This window comes from Girardinichthys multiradiatus, chromosome 10 (assembly GCF_021462225.1).
Source record: "Girardinichthys multiradiatus isolate DD_20200921_A chromosome 10, DD_fGirMul_XY1, whole genome shotgun sequence".
In the NCBI taxonomy this organism is placed as follows: domain Eukaryota; kingdom Metazoa; phylum Chordata; class Actinopteri; order Cyprinodontiformes; family Goodeidae; genus Girardinichthys; species Girardinichthys multiradiatus.
This window is the reverse complement of record NC_061803.1, coordinates 37,154,968-37,175,523: the sequence shown is the minus strand read 5'-3', so window position 1 is coordinate 37,175,523 and position 20,556 is coordinate 37,154,968. Positions and strand designations below refer to the sequence as shown.

At 43.8% G+C, this 20,556-nt stretch overlaps 1 protein-coding gene across 6 annotated transcripts; it reads left to right on the top strand.

Moving 5' to 3' along the window:
* Window positions 1–812: 812 nt before the first annotated feature.
* tdrkh (tudor and KH domain containing) lies at window positions 813–20,518 on the top strand. Of its 6 annotated transcripts, XM_047377357.1 has the most exons (15): window positions 817–1,216; window positions 1,396–1,512; window positions 2,185–2,336; window positions 2,444–2,535; window positions 3,155–3,356; window positions 4,120–4,259; window positions 4,349–4,655; window positions 4,730–4,896; window positions 8,272–8,447; window positions 10,047–10,111; window positions 13,675–13,826; window positions 18,186–18,296; window positions 18,408–18,462; window positions 19,669–19,735; window positions 19,844–20,518. In XM_047377357.1, the coding sequence occupies exons 2-14, from the start codon at window positions 1,448–1,450 to the stop codon at window positions 19,722–19,724; spliced, it is 1,740 nt and encodes a 579-aa protein (XP_047233313.1). In that variant the 5' UTR covers window positions 817–1,216; window positions 1,396–1,447; the 3' UTR covers window positions 19,725–19,735; window positions 19,844–20,518. The 6 variants fall into 6 exon arrangements, with proteins under 6 accessions (XP_047233318.1, XP_047233313.1, XP_047233314.1 ...); XM_047377358.1 differs by having other exon boundaries at window positions 818–1,216; window positions 1,396–1,730; window positions 19,669–20,518; XM_047377360.1 differs by lacking the exon at window positions 1,396–1,512 and having other exon boundaries at window positions 818–1,079; window positions 19,669–20,518.
* Window positions 20,519–20,556: the final 38 nt, after the last annotated feature.

The window sequence follows — 20,556 nt, the reverse complement described above, 5'->3', positions numbered from 1 at the left end:
CAACCCCTCTCAAGGAGACTGGTTGCAGAGCCAGAGTCGTACGTCGAGGCTAGCACGACTATCCATAACCTAGCCATAACCTTTCTACCATGCACAACTCAGGCTCCTTCCCCACCAGAGAGGTGACATATCTTCAGGTCAAGATTTTACACACAATCTCAAATTAATTTGGCAGGTGTGTGACATTTTGTTTCAAGTAAATTTTTAGTGGTACAAGTAAAAATAATGCTGTGCAACTTCTCACATCGTAGTTCACAGATGTTTACATCCAAAATACAAGCCCGGATATTTTGAAACAAATCTACCTTCATAGATATGAGCTCTAGGTCAACTTTGATGAATATGAAGCTGTTCTGTCAATTGTGCTTGTTAACAACCACCCCTGGAAGTTGCTGGTTTGTGATTTTATTGCTAAGAAATTATTTGATCTTTTTGTATTTTATGATTTGTATTTTAGAACAGACCACAATAAAATTTTGCTATTATGCACATGACAAAGAACACATCATAAGCACACATCTCTACGTAAATAACGAAAAAGGTTACACAGATAGGCTCCCCACAAAGTATGCAATCAGGGCACCAAATAACCAATGCACAAATTGATCATGATTTCCCAATCATGTCGTCAAGCAACCACAAAAAATCATAAATTCCAACATCAACTGTAGATCCATGTTACTATAAAATTATGCGAACTCAAATTCTCTTTCTCACACACACACAAACTAATGTAGAAAATTTGACATTTGAAGCCATACACCATGCCAGTAGGTGGCGGTAATACACACCTTATGTTTTTTTTTTGTCAACCGCTCAAACAAAACCCACGAAGAAGATTTGTCCAGGAGTCACGCTGCTTCCGTGTGTCATTCATGTAACGTTTATTGGTAGTTATAGAGGACATTGAGCGGTGAACATAAACAGTACCGCTGTAATACTGGGAATGTGTGTATTTGTTTAACTGAGTTGAATCACTCAGTTAGCAGCTGCTAAGCCTAGCTAATATTAGCATATTTGACTAGCTGAGTGGAGGAAGGTTAAGGTCGTTCTGACTCATCAGGGTCCCTATCCACCGGGTAAGCGGGATTTAGTAACCTTAAAGAGCACAGAAAGCCTTCGGTAACAAGGCTTCTCCTAAAACGTCACGTCTTGGTTAGACCTGACAGAATCAGTTTGCTGGTGCCTGTTTATAACAGTTTGATGAATCATTTTGGTGAGTTTGTTATTTTACTTATTTTGTTCATGATGGTTTCATTTGATTTGGTTTCAACTGATTGCTACAGCCGCAGGCAAACATCTGTAGAAAAACGTTTGGCGGATTTTTAGTTAGTTGTTTTAGTTTGTAACTAAAGAAAAATCACAACTGTGACACCAATTTATTTTATTTCCCAGCTGAAGACCCAGAATTGCAGACACTTTCTGTTTTTATCCGAATTCTTCTGAGATGGACGTTGGCGTGTCCAAGTCCCGAGTGTTTGTCAGCTACAGCCCCCGAGTCCTCCTCTCCAAGTGAGACAAGCCTGTGTGCATGGTGGTGCTGTCATCTGCAGTCATGCGTTGTCCTCACACTGACTAAATACAATAAACAGTATGAACCTAGTACAGCAGCTTGAGATGCTTTTCATGCAGCAGTCAGGATAAGGAAGGCTGTTGTTTTCTACAAGCAGTGTGTGTGTGCACACATCATATACCCTAATCCTTAAATTAGGGGGGTTGTAATGGAATATGTGAGTGCTTTTGCTCAGTTTGTTTTATCTTTTGTCAAGTGATTGTGATGAAGTAATACTGGCTACCTTAGGAAAATCAAATGTTTCATAAAGTGGAGTTTCAACGTCCAGGAGACTGAGGTGCGAAGAATGCTAGCAAACATGTCTTCAGTTGTTTTATTGGAGACATTATTTGTTACCAGTGATGCTTTCATGCAGTAACTTTTGAGAACCCCAGATAGGCTTGAATTCAGGCTTGCTGCTGCTTTCATTTCTTTGCTGCATGGCTGTTACAGAGCTGCTCAGCAAGCAAATATGCCAAAGACTGCCCGTGACCCCAGCTAAGAGAAAAAACATTTAATATGTTGGAGAAGCATTAAGATACCTCACTATGTGATTAGGATTTAAAAAGCTGCAAAGCAGAGAGCTGTTTTAACCCTGAAATCACTGCTGGAAGTGTTGTGTCCTGTCTTAGGTGTAGCATCCCGCTGAGTGTGCGCTACGTCATGGATGCTGTGAAGGAGGGTCACAGAGGCACTGGTAAAATTGTGACTCTGGCTGCAGGCCTGTCAGTTGGGGCAACATTAGGCTACATTGTTTATCGTTACATCAGCAACACCAGCAGCAGTAAGTTTGGGTTGTTGTATATAAATCTATGAATGAATAGACAAAGAAACCCTAACTATTTGTTTTATTCTCTGATGTCCTGATCTATGATTGATTACTGTTGACAGGTCAAGGGCCTGACACTGAGGTGTCCAAAATGTTTCTTCCTGTAGAAGTCTATAGAAACATATTTAGAAGCCAGACTATGTTTCTGGATGAGGTAAGTAATTAACAACTTGTTTCATCTTATTTTGCCTTGATAGAGTTGGATGATTTTGTTGTTTAGGTTACACAAAAAGAAAAATCACACAGAATCCAAAGTTCCAGAGCTCTAGTTTTCTATCCATATTTAAAAAAAGAGATTCTTCTTATCTAACACACTATATTTATTAATTAAATAATTTCTAAAAGCATACAAACAGTAATTTACTTATTTAAAATAAACTAAAGCAGCTCAATGAGGCTGGTTGAACACATCAGTTTCTTGTCAGGACTGCTCATGGGTGTCCTTCCATTTTATTTCATTACAATTAATATTGAAAGCTTCTAGAAAACTCCTAGCAGAACAAGCCTCTGTGCTAAAAGATGATCCAAGCAAACAAAAGAGAAACATTCAGGAGTCTGAATGAAAACATCTTCTGTTTTCATTCAAAACTGAGTAGAACTGTTGGCACTCATTTTCATTTCTAGCACCCAAATATGTGCTAGAAAAACAGGAGATGAACAGAGTATTTATGTTTTCACATCTTTGGTCTTGTGCTAGTTTAATTGATGGCTGTTCTTTAATGTACAAGCACAGTTATTAATCCACTTCTGGCCTCTTTCTGTTTATGTTTCAGGTCAGCCAGAAGTCTGGAGCCCATGTCAGAGTTTTGTCAGATTTGGGGGAGCCAGGCTGTAAGGCAGCCGTATGTTTTCAGCTGCAGGGCTCAAAGGAACAGGTGCTATTGGCCCGCTGTGTCCTTGAGAACCTACTCACAGACTTTGAACCAGTGGTGGAGGTTCTAGAGGTTCCTCGGACAGCCTTTGGACGTGTTATAGGTACAATAATTTTTAGATTTGATTAGTTTTCCTTAGGACCTTTTTGCCTTTACTGATGATAAGACTGGGTCATCTCATTTCCTTGGTCTATAGTTAGAAATAGCCAGTGGCTAACTTGAGTGTATTGTGTCTCCTGCCAGATTAAAGATCTTTTACAAGGTCCAACTCAAGTGTTGCCAATTCACCCAGAATTTCACATCATCACGGATAGACATAACAACGGTCGTCATAACAAAACCTGTTATTTTGAATGAAAAGTTTCTAACATTCATTATACGGAGTATCTGAAGATTGTCCTCAATGTTTAAAGGCAGATCGCCCATCGTGCTCCTTGGCTGGAAGATGTAGAACATCTAGTGATAGAGCACTTGGTGAAAGCTGGAGCTTAATTTATTTTAGTAAGAAAATAAAAATGTGTGCACACATCACAAACAACTGAGCAAAGTCATCATGACCAGTTGGACAGTGGGTGTAAGGAGAAATGTATCCATGCATGAATTATTGATTTATTTATAAAGCAAAAGACCTACAGCTGAACATCTGCATGAAAATGGCAGAGTTCATGAAAAGACTCACTAATACCTGCTGGCGAAGTATAGAAAGTTAAAATAATAATGGATGAAGAATTGAGCCCTGTGGAATCCTACAGGTTACTCACTGTTTACATTTGCATGTGTGTGTTGCAGGACAAACAACTCAGCAAAAATCCAATTCTAACTAGGATCTTAAGCCATCTTGCTACTAGCAGCTGTGTGTGTTACAGGACGTGGTGGCGAGAGTTTGAAACTGATCACAAGAAGCACAGGAGCCAGACTAGATTGTTCCAGAGAGAAAAAGCACAGCTGTGGAGGACAGGGCTATGTGACCATCACAGGGACCAGACAGGAGGTGAAGCAGGCTAAGGTGAACCCTGACTCATTTGGATTTTGCAACTATAAACTTTTTATCAGGAGCTAGTTGGGTTGACTGCTCCTTTTGTAATATGCTTGCAGGAGATGATTCTAAAAAGAGTCAGAGAGGATGCAGTGGTGAGGACAAAGATCTCTCAATCATCTGCCCTTCGCCAAAAACGTTGGCATAAAGTCGTGAATCCAAAACCTTGTATGGAACCTGAGTCACCTCTTAGTCTAAATAATAATGGCACAGTCTCCTACACAGAGAAGAATGGACTTGTTCATTCCAATGAAGCCACAATAGAACCTATATTTCACAAAATGAAGGAGCTGAAAGACACAGACGAGCAGGAAGAAGAGAACAGCGCCTCCACAGATTCTCTCTCCGGAGTATCCAAGTTTGAAAGTCAGCCACACTGCAGGTTAACTATAATGGTTTATGTTTGACTCCAGTTATTTGACTTCTTCTCTGTGTCCCAGTTCCCAGCCCAGACCTGAGCTTCCAGCCTGATGAAAACTTCGAGGTTTATGTGTCTGCATCTGAAAACCCAAACCACTTCTGGATCCAGATCCTGGGTGTTCGCTCCCTCCAGCTTGACAAGCTGACCGAGGAGATGAACAACTTCTACAGCAATAAAAGCCCAACAGTAAGGACCTGCTGTGTAATATTCTTGTTGTTGGATGAGGCGAATGATGAGATCAGAGAGATGTTTCCAACACACTCAACATTAATTTATTCTCAAACTCGCATATAAAACAGCAGCAGCTTAAAAGTCCATCTAACCGGAACTACTTTTACATCTGCTATTTGTAACTCACAGCAACCAAAAGGAGTGCTTGTTGCTAAGATGTGTTGCTAAGCAACGCTATGTATTCACACTTAGTATACAACATTCTGTACTTTGTGTTAATCATGTCGTACTGCATGTCTGTGTCAAAGCTGTGGGTCAAAATGCAGCGGAGACATAAAGCAAAGATTACGGGACCAAAGAGGACAGAACCATTGTAAAACTGCACTGTGGACTGTACCAACTAATGATGTAAATACAATCTTTCATGAGCAACAGCAAAATTTAACATTACCATTCCTGTCAAAAGTTAAAGTACACATCAGCACATTGAAGGAGTGTGGCTTGTTTTTACTCTTAAGAATTTAGTAGCACCTGTTTTTAAATGATGGTGTTAACAGCAGCTTCAGATTAATTAAATTCAGACACTTTTGATTTCAGAACATGTTCCACATATTACAAAGTTCTCAAAAATTCGCTCATGTTTCTTTACACGCACAGAACCTTGAGTGACATTCCACTGGTAACCCACGGGGTTTAATATGACGTCGGCCCACTTGCTGCAGCTCTGACAGCTTCAGCTATTCTGGGAAGGTTTTCTCAAGGGTTAGGTTCATTAGGACCGTCTTTATGACAATTTTTGACCTTTCCTCCAGAGAGGCACTGATGTTAGACTAGAAGGCTTGGCTCACTGTCTCTGCACTAATTTAATCCAAAGGTGTTCTGCCAGGTTGAGATCAGGACTCTTTGAGGGTCAGTGGAGTCCTCAAACAACAAACTTTCTTTTATTCATGTCTTGAAGGACCTTGCTTTGTGCCCTGGTGCTCAGTCATGTTGGAACAGGAAGGAACCATCCCAAAACTGTTCCCAAAAACTTGTCAGATTGAAAATGTCTCGGTGTGCTGAAGCATTAGAAGTTCCTATCACTGGAACTAAGGAGCCGAGCCAAACTCACGAAGAACAGCCCCACGCCATAAATCCTCCCTCCACCAGACTTTAAAATTGGCACACTGTTGTCAGACATGTGCTGTTATTCTGGTAACTGCTTAACTCAGACTCATCCATTTAATCGAAAAACAGAGAGGCATGATTAGTCATTCCAGAAAAAACATCCCCAACTGCTCTAGAGATATTAAGGACATACAGGGGTTGGACAATGAAACTGAAACACCTGTCATTTTAGTGTGGGAGGTTTCATGGTTAAATTGGACCAGCCTGGTAGCCAGTTTTCATTGATTGCACATTGCACCAGTAAGAGCAGAGTGTGAAGGTTCAATTAGCAGGGTAAGAGCACAGTTTTGCTCAAAATATTGAAATGCACACAACATTATGGGTGACATACCAGAGTTCAAAAGAGGACAAATTGTTGGTGCACGTCTTGCTGGCGCATCTGTGACCAAGACAGCAAGTCTTTGTGATGTATCAAGAGCCATGGTATCCAGGGTAATGTCAGCATACCACCAAGAAGGACAAACCACATCCAACAGGATTAACTGTGGACGCAAGAGGAAGCTGTCTGAAAGGAATGTTCAGGTGCTAACCCAGATTGTATCCAAAAAACATAAAACCACGGCTGCCCAAATCACGTCAGAATTAAATGTGCACCTCAACTCTCCTGTTTCTACCAGAACTGTCCGTCGGGAGCTCCACAGAGTCAATATACACGGCCGGGCTGCTATAGCCAAACCTTTGGTCACTCGTGGCAATGCCAAACATCAGTTTCAATGGTGCAAGGAGCACAAATCTTGGGCTGTGGACAATGTGAAACATGTATTGTTCTCTGATGAGTCCACCTTTACTGTTTTCCCCACATCCGGGAGAGCTACGGTGTGGAGAAGCCCCAAAGAAGTATACCACCCAGACTGTTGCATACCCAGAGTGAAGCATGGGGGTGGATCAGTGATGGTTTGGGCTGCCATATCATGACATTCCCTGGGCCCAATACTTGCGTCACTGCCAAGGACTACCGAACCATTCTTGAGGAGCACGTGCATCCAATGGTTCAAACATTGTATCCTGAAGGCGGTGCCGTGTATCAGGATGACAATGCACCAATACACACAGCAAGACTGGTGAAAGATTGGTTTGATGAACATGAAAGTGAAGTTGAACATCTCCCATGGCCTGCACAGTCACCAGATCTAAATATTATTGAGACACTTTGGGGTGTTTTGGAGGAGCGAGTCAGGAAACGTTTTCCTCCACCAGTATCACGTAGTGACCTGGCCACTATCCTGCAAGAAGAATGGCTTAAAATCCCTCTGACCACTGTGCAGGACTTGTATATGTCATTCCCAAGACGAATTGATGCTGTATTGGCTGCAAAAGGAGGCCCTACACCATACTAATAAATTATTGTGGTCTAAAACCAGGTGTTTCAGTTTCATTGTCCAACCCCTGTACATTATATAGTTAAATCAATATTTAACTAACATTATCAAACTACAAACAGACAGCAAATGGTGAATAATCTTCCCAGCTTTTGTAAAAAATGAATTTTATTGTTTCCATGAGTTTGTTGAAAAAGTTCTACCTGCTGTTTTAACAGAGAAACAAACTTGGTTGTAGTTTTTTATGACTTTACCAGAACATCTTGGTGCGCTCTTAAAACATTTTCTACTACATTAAATAACAAGCTTGAACATATAATATGTTTAGTTAATATTTGCTGTTGTCTCAGCAGTTCTTTAAGATGTTTATATTGTATACAGTAATATTGTGACAATACATTTGCGATATATTGTGCAGCCCTGCTTTCTACTCACTGTTCTTGAGCTAGTCTGAAGGTCACATGAAGTTTGAAGGTCGGCATCCTTTCGCTGTGCAGAAGTACTCTGGGTACTCTGCAGATCAGCATCCTCTGACCCCACTCTGTGACTTTATGTGCTCTACCACTTAGTGGCTGACTTGCCATTGTTCACAGTTACTTTCACTTTGTTATAACACCATTAAGCAGCTGACTGTGGGATATTTAGTAGTGAGGAACATGATAACTGAACTCATTGAACATCCTACCATGGACCACGCTGAGCTCCTGGAAGCAACCCATTTTTTTCACAAATGTTGGTAGAAGCTGTCTGCCTGACTAGGAGTTGGATTTAATACACGAGGTCCAGGAAGTGACTGAAACACCTGAACTAAACGTTTGGGATGGGTGACATGATAGTTTTGGCCTCATACAGTACAGCCTTTTTTAATATAAATGTTAACACAGCTGGTATTGTGAGTCTGTAGGATAACGGGATGGAGACCATTGTGGTTGGAGACATTGTAGCAGCTCCGTATCGAGACCAAAACACATGGAACAGGGCCAAGGTGCTGGGAGTTATGGGATCTGGACTGCTGGGCCTTTACTATGTAGATTTCGGAGACAATGGGGAGCTTTCCAGGGACGGCCTCCACCCTCTCAGGTAAGAGATGCCATGATGGAGAGTTGGAAAAAAAATGATTAGATGTCCCGCTGAATTTGAATGTTTAGCCTCTGACTAATAAATATATTGATGGTGTAGACTTTTTTTCATAGTAGGTTTATTTAAAATTTAAATATGGATTATAAATTTATTTGTATTTCATCAAGTGAAAAAGTATGTGATCACTTACCAGCTGGCCAGGATTCTGACCTGCACAGAGCATTTGTGTTTATGAGGCACACAAGCTACCATGGGAAAGATTAAAGAGCTCTTAAAGGATGCCAGGAACCTGCACAGGGTAGGAAGGGGCTAGAAAGTGGAAGAATAATAGTTAGTTAATTTCCCTCGCTCTGAAGCTCCATGTAAGATCTCACCCTGGGGATAGGAATGATTCTGAGAAAGGTGGATGTTAATGATCTCATGAAAACTAGCACCACAGTCACCAAGAAAACAATTTGTAAAACATTATGGCATTGAGATTCTGCTGTGCCACCAAGGTTCAACTACTCAAGGGGGCACATGTGGAGGGTCATCTGGAGTTTGCCTTTGAACAGTTGAAGGATTCAGACAAGGCTTGTGAGAATGTGACCTCATCAGATAAGACGATGAGACATCTACTCAACTCACTGTGTTTGGAGGCGAAATAAAATGCCCTCTTTACTGTAGAGTCTTGGATGATTGGATGAGAACCTCCTGGCCCCCAGAACACTAAAGATGGGTCTCCCAGCATGACAGTGACCCAGAACATATGGCCAAAGTAACAAAGGTGTGGCTCTAGAAAAAGCACTGCTTTATCTGGTAGAAGATCTTTGGAGAAGGCTGAAATGTTGAGTTGCCAAGAGACATCCTTGATGATTTGGAAAGCATCTATAAAGAGGAGTGGACCATCCCACAAGCCTGAAATACAAATTAAGATTTAACATGTATTTTGTGTTTTTCTGTATTTTTTGTTGATATTCTGTCTCTGTCAAAATAAACCATCATAAATTCAGACAGCTACTGTCTTTGTAAAGATTTAAACTTAAATTCAGCAGGTGGTCAGCAATGTATTTCCCCCAATAAATAAATGTAGCTGGTTGAAAACCTAGAGAGTGATGTATGTTGAGGGCATCCAGCCCTCTTTATCCCCACTAAATGGCTTCCTCCCAATATGCACCAGGTGACCATTTCTGGTGAACATGTGTTTACTGTGTGTTTACTGTTAGGTTTAATCTGACCAGATTAGTTGCTTCTTTTAATTGTAGTCTCAGAAATACCAAACATTTATGTTTCCTTTGGGATGAATAAAGTATTATTGAATTGAATTGATTTATATTCTGTTGTTTTGTTTGAATACGCTACAGTAAATCATCCATTCAGGGGACTTGTCATAAATAATATCCTAGATCTGCAGCATCAAATCAACATTTCTGCTGTGAGAGAAATGGATTTTTTAGTGGGCTGCAGTGAGTATTCATGGCTTCACTTTACTGCAGGATATTTAAACTCAGTCAAGTGTTTTTCCTGTGCTCTACAGCTGCTGTCAGGAGCACATCTGAATGCAGCTCATGCTTCAAAAGTTATTAACAGCCTCATGCTTGTGTTGCATTAAAATTCCAGGAGTGACTTCCTCAGCTTACCATTCCAAGCTATTGAGTGCAGCTTAGCAGGAGTGAGGCCAAAAGGTAAAGTATTCATCCTAAAATATATATACGTATGAATGTATGTATGTATATATATATGTATATGTAGTCATTTTAGTGTGGGAGGTTTCATGGCTAAATTGGACCAGCCTGGTAGCCAGTCTTCATTGATTGCACATTGCACCAGTAAGAGCAGAGTGTGAAGGTTCAATTAGCAGGGTAAGAGCAGTTTTGCTCAAAATATTGAAATGCACACAACATTATGGGTGACATATCAGAGTTCAAAAGAGGACAAATTGTTGGTGCACGTCTTGCTGGCGCATTTGTGACCAAGACAGCAAGTCTTTGTGATGTATCAAGAGCCATGGTATCCAGGGTAATGTCAGCATACCACCAAGAAGGACAAACCACATCCAACAGGATTAACTGTGGACGCAAGAGGAAGCTGTCTGAAAGGGATGTTCGGGTGCTAACCCGGATTGTATCCAAAAAACATAAAACCACGGCTGCCCAAATCACGTCAGAATTAAATGTGCACCTCAACTTTCCTGTTTCCACCAGAACTGTCTGTCGGGAGCTCCACAGGGTCAACGTACGCGGCCGGGCTGCTATAGCCAAACCTTTGGTCACTCATGCCAATGCCAAACGTCGGTTTCCATGGTGCAAGGAGCGCAAATTTTGGACTGTGGACAATGTGAAACATGTATTGTTCTCTGATGAGTCCACCTTTACTGTTTTCCCCACATCTGGGAGAGTTACGGTGTGGAGAAGCCCAAAAATAGGGGACCCCCCAGACTGTTGCATACCCAGAGTGAAGCACGGGGGTGAATCAGTGATGGTTTGGGCTGCCATATCATGGCATTCCCTTGGCCCAATACTTGTGCTAGATGGGCGGGTCACTGCCAAGGACTACCGAACTATTCTTGGGGACCATGTGCATCCAATGGTTCAAATATTGTATCCTGAAGGCGATGCCGTGTATCAGGATGACAATGCACCAATACACACAGCAAGACTGGTGAAAGATTGGTTTGATGAACATGAAAGTGAAGTTGAACATCTCCCATGGCCTGCACAGTCACCAGATCTAAATATTATTGAGCCACTTTGGGGTGTTTTGGAGGAGCGAGTCAGGAAACGTTTTCCTTCACCAGTATCACGTAGTGACCTGGCCACGATCCTGCAAGAAGAATGGCTTAAAATCCCTCTGACCACTGTGCAGGACTTGTATATGTCATTCCCAAGACGAATTGACGCTGCATTGGCCGCAAAAGTAGGCCCTACACCATACTAATAAATTATTGCGGTCTAAAACCAGGTGTTTCAGTTTCATTGTCCAACCCCTGTACTTGTACCCTTGTAGTTTGTACTTTATAAAGGCCAGAATTGTACCTTTGGTCACAGTCTTGTATTCTCTTAGAAAAGATTAAAAAAAACCTGTATATACCAGCTCTATACCCTCTACGCGGTACTCGAGGGTCTATGGGAGTTTGCCCAACCGGTCCACATGTGTTTTGTGGACCTGGAGAAGGCATTTGACTGTGTCCCTCGTGGTGCCCTTTGGGGGGTGCTCCAGGTGTATGGAATCGGGGGCCCTTTATTGGGAGCCATCCTGTCTCTCTACAAGCGGAGCAGGAGTTTGGTCCACATTGCCGGCACTAAGTCGGACCTGTTCCCGGTGCATGTTGGACTCCGGCATGGCCGCTGGCTTTTTCACCGGTCCTGTTCATAACTTTTATGGACTGGATTTCTTGGCGCAGCCAAGGGCCGGAGGGCGTCTGGTTTGGGGACCAGAGGATTTTGTCTCCTGTTTTTGCAGATGACGTGGTCCTGCTGGCCCCCTCTAGCCAAGACCTACAGCACGCACTGGGGCGGTTCACAGCCGAGTGTGAAGCGGCTGGGATGAAGATCAGCTCCTCCAAGTCCAAGGCCATGGTTCTCGACCAGAAAAGGGTGGCTTGTCCTCTTCAGATTGGAGGAGAGTTCCTGCCTCAGGTCGAGGAGTTGAAGTATCTCAGGGTCTTGTTCACGAGTGAGGGAAGAATGGAGCGGTAGATCGACAGACGGATCGGTGCGGCTGCCGCAGTAATGTGGGCGCTGTGCCGGTCCGTTGTGGTGAAGAGAGAGCTGAGCCGAAAAACGAAGCTCTCGATTTACCGGTCGGTCTACGTTCCTTCACTCACCTATGGCCATGAACTTTGGGTCATGACCGAAAGAATGAGGTCCCAGATACAAGCGGCTGAAATGAGCTTCCTCCGTAGGGTGGCCGGGCACTCCCTTAGAGACAGGGTGAGGAGCTCGGCCATCTGGTAGGGGCTCAGAGTAGAGCTGCTACTCCTCCACATCAAGAGGAGCCAGTTGAGGTGGCTCAGGCATCTACACTGGATGGCTCCTGGACGCCTTCCTTGGGAGGTGTTCCAGGCATGTCCCACCAGGAGGAGGTCCCAGGGGACGACCCAGGACACACTGGAGGGACTATGTCTCTTGGCTGGCCTGGGAATGCCTTGGGCTCCCCCCGGAGGAAGTGTCTGGGTAGAGGGACGTCTGGGTGTCTCTGCTGAGTCTGCTGCCCCCGCAACCCTGTCCTGGATAAAGCTGAAGACGACGAGTACGAGTTTCAAACTCGTACTCGTAGGTGACTACCTCTTGAAGCTCATCAACAGAATGCCAAGAGTGTGCGAGCAGTAATCAAAGCAAAAGGTGGCTACTTTGAAGAACCTAGAATGTAAGACATATTTTCAGTTGTTTCACACTTTTTTGTTCAGTATATAATTCCACATGTGTTAATTCATAGTTTTGATGCCTTCAGTGTGAAGCTACAATATTCATAGTCATGAAAATAAAGACAACTCTTTGAATGAGAAGGTGTGTCCAAACCTTTGGCTATGAAATTGATTGTCAATCAGTTTTGCTTCCTAAGTGAACAGTTTGATTTCACAGAAGTTTGATTTACTTGGAGTTATATTGTGTTGTTTAAGTGCTCCCTTTATTTTTTTGTATATATATATTTACTGCTGTGTGTGTGTGTGTGTGTGTTCCTGTCTTGGCATCACAGTGAGAACCACTTTCCCAATTTCACCATCAAATTGAGGACCGTTTGTACCAAAGTGAGGACATTTTGCTGGCCCTCACGACCTATTTTGCTAACGGTTAGGTTTAGGACTAAGGTATGAATTGACTTTAGGTTAAGGTTAGGGTTAGGCATGCACTGGTAATGGTTAGGTGTAGGGTTATTGTCAGGGTTAGGGCATAGAAAGGGCTGAAAATGACTGAAAATCAATGGAAGTCAATGGGAGTCAACACATGGTCCTCACTACATATAGCAAAACAAGAGTGTGTGTATATATATATATATATATATATATATATATATATATACACACACACACACACACACAATGTGTTTATATGTATGTATACACTCACCGGCCACTTTATTAGGTACACCTGTCCAACTGCTTGTTAACGCAAAGTTCTTATCATTGTAATGTTTTCCTTATGTACAGTGCCCTGAGTGCCTTGTTGAAAAGCGCTATATAAATAAACTTGACTTGACTTTTTTTTGCAGATAGCATGTCTACAGTCAGTGTTTCTGCTTTCTTCAGGAGAGGCTTGGACTGAAGCAGCCCTGGACACATTTGAACAGTTGACATACTGCGCTGACTGGAGGCCTCTACTGGCCAAACTCTGCAATTATTCCCACTCTGATGTGTCGTCCTGGCCCAGTGTTAAGCTCTACGACAACAGCAAAGGAAAGGTTAGCCTGGTTTTTTATTTCCGTTGTCTGGATTTCCTGGTTCTGGGTCATTTCATCCCTTTAACCATATCAGACCTGCACTTTGCTGTTTAGTCTTATTTAACCCTGTTGTATCCAAGCTCTTAAACTACTGTGTATGACTTATTTTTTATTTGCAGTTAAACCCCTTTCATTAATTATAGAGATAAATAGTCCAAAAAGAAGAAAAAATGCTCTAATTTCACATATACTTGTACTCGTCATCTTCAGCTTCATCCGGGACCGGGTCGCGGGGGCAGCAGACTCAGTAAAGACATCCAGACGTCCCTCTCCCCAGCCACCTCCTTCAGCTCCTCCGGGGGGAGCCCAAGGCGTTCCCAGGCCAGCCGAGAAACATAATCCCTCCAACGTGTCCTGGGCCATCCCCTGGGCCTCTTCTCGGTGAGACGTGCCTGAAACGCCTCGCGAGGAAGGCATCCAGGGGGCATCCGGTATAGATGCCTGAGCCACCTCAACTGGCTCCTCTCAATGTGGAGGAGCAGCGGCTCTACTCCGAGCTCCTCCCGGATGGCTGAGCTCCTCACCCTATCTCTAAAAGAGTGCCCGGCCACCCTATGGAGGAAGCTCATTTCAGCTGCTTGTATCCGGGATCTCGTTCTTTCGGTCATGACCCAAAGTTCATGGCCATAGGTGAGGGTAGGAACGTAGACCGACTGGTAAATTGAGAGCTTCGCATTTCGGCTCAGCTCTCTCTTCACCACAATGGACCGGCATAGCGTCCCCATTACTCTGGCAGCCGCACCGATCTGTCTGTCGGTCCGACTTAGTGCAATGCGGACCAAACTCCTGCTACACTTGTACAGAGCCCAAATGGCCCCTAATATAGGGCCCCCGACTCTGTACTCCTGAAGCAACCCCCACAGGGCACCACGAGGGACACAGTGGAATGCCTTCTCCAGGTCCGCAAAACACATGTGGACCGGTAGGGCAAAGTCCCATGAGCCCTCGAGTACCCTGCAGAGGGTGTAGAGCTGGTCCAGTGTTCCACGGCCGGGACGTAAACCAAACTGCTCCTCCTGAAGCCGAGGTTCAACTATCGGCCGGACTCTCCTCTCCAATATCTGAGCGTAGGCCTTACCAGAGAGGCTGAGGAGTGTGATCCCCCTAGAGTTGGAACACACCCTCCCATCACCCTTCTTATGAAGGGGGACCACCACCCCGGTCTGTCATTCCAGAGGCACAGTCCCCGACTGCCATGCAATGTTGAAGAGGCGTGTCAACCATGACAGCCCAAATAACATCCAGATACTGTAGGTACTCAGGGCGGATCTCATCCTCCCCAGAAGCCCTGCCACCGTAGAGCTCTTTAACAACCCCAGTGACTTCAACCAGGGTGATGAAAGAGTCCAACCCCAAATCTCTTCCACCAGGAAATGCGTGAAAGCAGGATTAAGGAGATCCTCGAAGTACTCCTTCCATCGCCCTATAATGTCTCCAGTCGAGGTCAGCAGCTCCCCACCTCCACTGTAAACAATGTTGGCAAAGCACTGCCTCCCCCTCCTGAGGCGCCGGACGGTTTCCCAGAATTGCTTTGAGGCCAACCGGCAGTCCTTCTCCATGGCCTCACCGCACTCCTCCCAGTCCCAGGTTATTGCCTCTGCCACAGCCTGAGCCGTGGCACGCTTGGCCTCACGATACCCGTCAGCCACCTCAGGAATTCCACAAGCCAACCACAGCCGATAGGACTCCTTCTTCGGCTTGAGAGCATTCCTTACTGCCGGTGCCCACCACCATGTTCGGGGATTGCCGCCTCGACAGGCACCACAGACCTTACGGCCATAGCTACGGGCAGCAGCATCGACAATAGATGCGGAGAACATGGTCCACTCGGACTGTATGTCTCCTACCTCCCCCGGAGTCTGGTCAAAACTTTCCTGGAGGTGGGAGTTGAATACATCCCTGGCCGAGGGCTTCTCGCAGAGACATTCCCAGCAGACCCTCACTATGTGCTCGGGCGTGCCAAGTCTGTCCGGCTTCTTCTTCTTCCAGTGGATCGAACTCACCACCAGGTGTTGATCAGTGGACAGCTCAGCCTCTCGCTTCACCCGAGTGTCCAAAACAAGTGGCCGAAGGTCTGAAGACAAGACGACAAAGACGATCTTCGACCTCCTGCCTAAGGTGTCCTGGTACCAAGAGCACTGATGAACACCCTTATGCTTGAACATCGTATTCATTATAGATCACCATGACAAGCACAGAAGTTCAATAATGAACCACCACTCGGATTCAGATCAGGGAGGCCATTCCTCCCAATCACACCTCTCCAGGTGTCACTGTTGTTTCCCACGTGGGCGTTGAAGTCCCCCAGCAGAATAATGGAGTCCCCAGGAGGGGCACAATGCAGAACTCCCAACAGGGACACCAAGAAGGCCAGATACGTTCTACTGCTCGGCCCATAGGCCGAAAAGACAGTCAGAGGCCTGTCCCCAACCCGAAGGTGCAGTTTTGCGATCCTCTCATCCCCTGGGGTAAAACCCAACACGAGACTCTCTCCATGGGCCACTCCAGGGTAGAAAAGAGTCCAGCCTATTTTGAGGAGATGGGTTTCACAGCCCACGCTGTGCATGGACGTAAGCTCGACTATTACTAGTCGATATCTCTCGACCTCCCGCACAAGCTCAGGCTCCTTCCCCCCCAGCGAGGTGACATTCGACATCCCTAGAGCCAGCCTAAGTATCCGGAGATCGGGCCACTGAGGTCTCCACCTTTGTCCGCTGCCCGATCCTCTTTGCACTGGACCCTCATGGTTCCCCCTGCAGGTGGTGGGGCCCACTGTGGGATGTCCTTGTGTCTCTCAGTCGGTCTTGGCCCAGCCGGGTCCTGCGAGGAGCAACCCGGCCACCAGGCTCTCTCCGATGAGTCCCAACCCCAGTGCCAGCTCCAGGGTGGGACCGCTGCTCCACTGTACTGGGCGACGTCACGTGCCTTGATTGTGTGGTTCTTCTAAGGGTGTCTTTTTTTTTCCGGTGCTAGAGACCTTTATTTTTCATTTTTCCACAGTAGGTAGACAGGAGAGAGGGGGAGACATTCGGCAAAGGTTGCCGGGTCCGGGATAAGGGTGTCTTGATAATTTCACAAATAATTGAATTTCTTTGTATGTAATTTGCTAAATTGTACATTTGTTCATTCATTCAACTTTTTTTGAGGTTTTAAGGAAATGATGGTATTTATTCATAAGTGCTATATTCATTTATTCTATGTGCTATGTGCAGACTGGAGACTTATTACATTTTGTGCTTTGTAAAAACTACACAGCCCTCGATGAGGTCAGTAAACAGCCCTGAGATAGGGGATTTTCAGCAGGGACATTCAGCCTTCTCGTGAACCCCCGAAAAAGCTCTATATGAATATATGGACATGTGGATATTTCTAATAACATTTTAAAAATAAAATAAATTTAGCTAAAAGTTTTGAAATACAGAAAATACCTTTTACTATTGTATGTATAACAATTTCTACTGAGAAATAAATTAGAATTAAATTAGGACACCCACATTTATTTCCACTTAAAAAAACTAGAATCACACACAGGTGTCAAATCATGAGAACGACCCGTCACTCAGCACATTGAAGGAGGTTTGCTCCGTTTGAACCTCAGATATTTGCAAGTGTCAAAGAGGCTTCAAGAGAATGAAGGAAAATAGTCTGCAAGTGGAGGACATTCAAAACAACTGGCAACATCAAGATGCTAAAAGAAGTCTTCAAAAACCAATTAATTTTATCACAGGACCTACAGCAGGCTCTTCTTACTGTTGATATAAAAGTTCATATCTGTCCAAGCAAAAAGAGACTGAACAACTTTAACCCTAATGGAAGGTGTGCAAGAAGGAGATAAAGACCAAATGAGTCTAAAATGTAATCATCTGGACATCAGTACAGAGGACATGTTTGGCATAAACCAAATAAAGCAGTCCAGGAAAAGAACCTCATACCAATTGTGAAGCGTGGAGGTGGAGTAAAAAAATAAAAGCTGAAGCAGAACCAGACCCTACAACATGACTGACCTTAACTTACTGGAAATTGCTGAAACTATTTATGTGAGTTACAAAACCACATTTCCTTATAGTAAATGATGAGTTGAAAATAGTGTTGAAAATTACTTTTACTCCTCATTTATCAAAGTGGTATGAAATGTTCCCCCTGGTGTGTACGAATTGGTGATAGTTGGTGCAAAATGTTGACAGCACCATTTCACAAAAGAAAAAGTGAGTACATTTAGACCAAAACTGAAAAGGTATAAAATGGCAAAGGGATGGAGTGATCTGCACCTGGATATGTTTTTTTGGTTTGAACAAATTTAAAACAACCTGTTCACTGTAGGTCGTGGATATCGGCGAGGAGCTCATACAGCTGGGCCATGCCATCAGCTTCCTTGAAGCATTGAATGAGAGGAAGGAAAGGGACAATCTTGGCTGTCTGCAAAGCATGTTGGTGAGTCACAGTGTGGATTTAAATGTCCAGCATGAACTTGCACTCTCTCCTACATTTGCTTTAAACCTGACTTTGAAAACATCTTAAACTGGATTTGTTGTCCTCTTGTAGGATGATGTTATGGGAGCATCTTCAGAGCTCAGTCTGTCCTGCATCAGTTTGTCAGGTAAGTGGGAATACTTGGATGTAGTGTGAAAAGGGGCATACAGTCACACACCAAAATATACTAATCAGGGACTGTAAACAACTTATCCAGAGTGCCATGAACTTTGGGTCATGACCGAAAGAACGAGATCCCAGATACAAGCGGCTGAAATGAGCTTCCTCCGTAGGGTGGCCGGGCACTCCCTTAGAGATAGGGTGAGGAGCTCGGCCATCCGGGAGGGGCTCGGAGTAGAGCCGCTGCTCCTCCACATCAAGGAGCCAGTTGAGGTGGCTCGGGCCTCTATACCGGATGCCTCCTGGACGCCTTCCTCGAGAGGTGTTTCAGGCACGTCTCACCGAGAAAAGGCCCAGGGGACGGCCCAGGACACGTTGGAGGGACTATGTCTCTCGGCTGGCCTGGGAACGCCTTGGGCTCCCCCCGGAGGAGCTGGAGGAGGTGGCTGGGGAGAGGGACGACTGGGGGTCTTTACTGAGTCTGCTGCCCCCGCGACCCGGTCCCGGATAAAGCGGAAAACGACGAGTACGAAACGGAATGTGGAAAAATTCAATTCGATTTTTTTCTTCCTTCCATTTTCCAAATGACAATAATCTAATAATGTTAAATAAACCCAGTACCTTTGATTTAAATTAATTTGATATGCTTTATAGTTTTGCTAAATCATACGTTTATATTAAAAATTATTGGGTTTTTGACACTTGTTCAAAAATCAAACAAATGCCATTCCTCTTCCTGTTTGGTCTCAGGACAAATTTCAATTTATGCTGAACTGGGCATGTGGTTCCTTAAGAGGAATATGCATTTTATCTTAGAAATCCTGTTCATTATTTGATAAATCCAAGATTTTAAGTGGAGTGGATCTGAATTAGTGAATCAGTGAACTGGACCTGTACACACACTGAAAGTTGGAAGCTAACTTAAGCATTGCGTTCTTTAAGGATTTGTTGGACACTGCAGTTCAAACAGGTTCAAGGTTAACACTTAAAAAGTCTAAAAATGTATTTGATTAAAAACGCTGAAAGGTGTGTAAACCATGCCTATCCAGATTGTCTTGTCAGGTAACAAATGCTTCAGAACTAAACTTTGCTGTTCGAGTGTATTCGTTAAGGTAAACAACTGCATTTTAACTTTAATCATGTCACAGTCATGGAGGGGCCTTTTCAAACTGGTGTGATGTGACTATTAACATGTTTGTTTTTTGTCCCTCAGAAGCTGCTTCAGTCTCAGGAAGTGGGGATGATGGTGTAGAAGATGATCTGCTCTGAGAAGCATGAAGGTATTATTTTTTACTACTAGGACTTAATGAATCTATGCCTCTTTTCAATTCACGGTTTCAGTACTGCACGGCTCCACTCTGATTCATCTCCCTCTACTCCGCACCAAGAAAGCCACTATCGGGCCGGAAAAGCCAGTATTGGGAACAGTCACAAAACAGCCTGAGTGGATTGAAGGTGGCCAAAATAGAGCACATGGAAAAAGGGAATTAGAAACACTGTATTTGTTGAAATTGATGACGTTACCCCCCTGTCTTCTGGTCCAAGTAAAATAAAGAGGAGGAGGAAGTATTTTTGACCCATGCCTAACATCCTGAATCCTCATTGTGGAGCCTTTCCTACATGTCAAGTGTACTACTGTTGGCCCGGCCATTTTCACTTGTTTGTTTTGCTTTCTGGCTGTTCTCTTGTTCCCAGTGCTGTGTTGCTTGAAAAAATGTTTGTGTATTTTGTGTTCAAGATTCCGGAAATGCACTGAGACTTTGTGGTTGTGGCTGATTTCATGCTTTATTCATGTATAATTTCTTATATATGTTGGATATATTGAGGTTCAACAAATATTTTTGGAAAGGAAGCATGCAGTATTATTAAATGTTTAGTTTAATGTAAAAATGTTACAATAAGTGGTCCCACAGCCATGGATCTTTGTATTCAGATGGATGTTCGATTGATGTATATCACAAATAATTACTTATTTTATTTGACAGAGATTGTATCTTTCTCATTTTTGTTGTACATTTCGAAAGTAAACTGACGACGTTAAAAAGAATAAAAATAAAATAATGTTTTGTCTGTTGTTTCATCAGTGTCTGTATTCATTGAG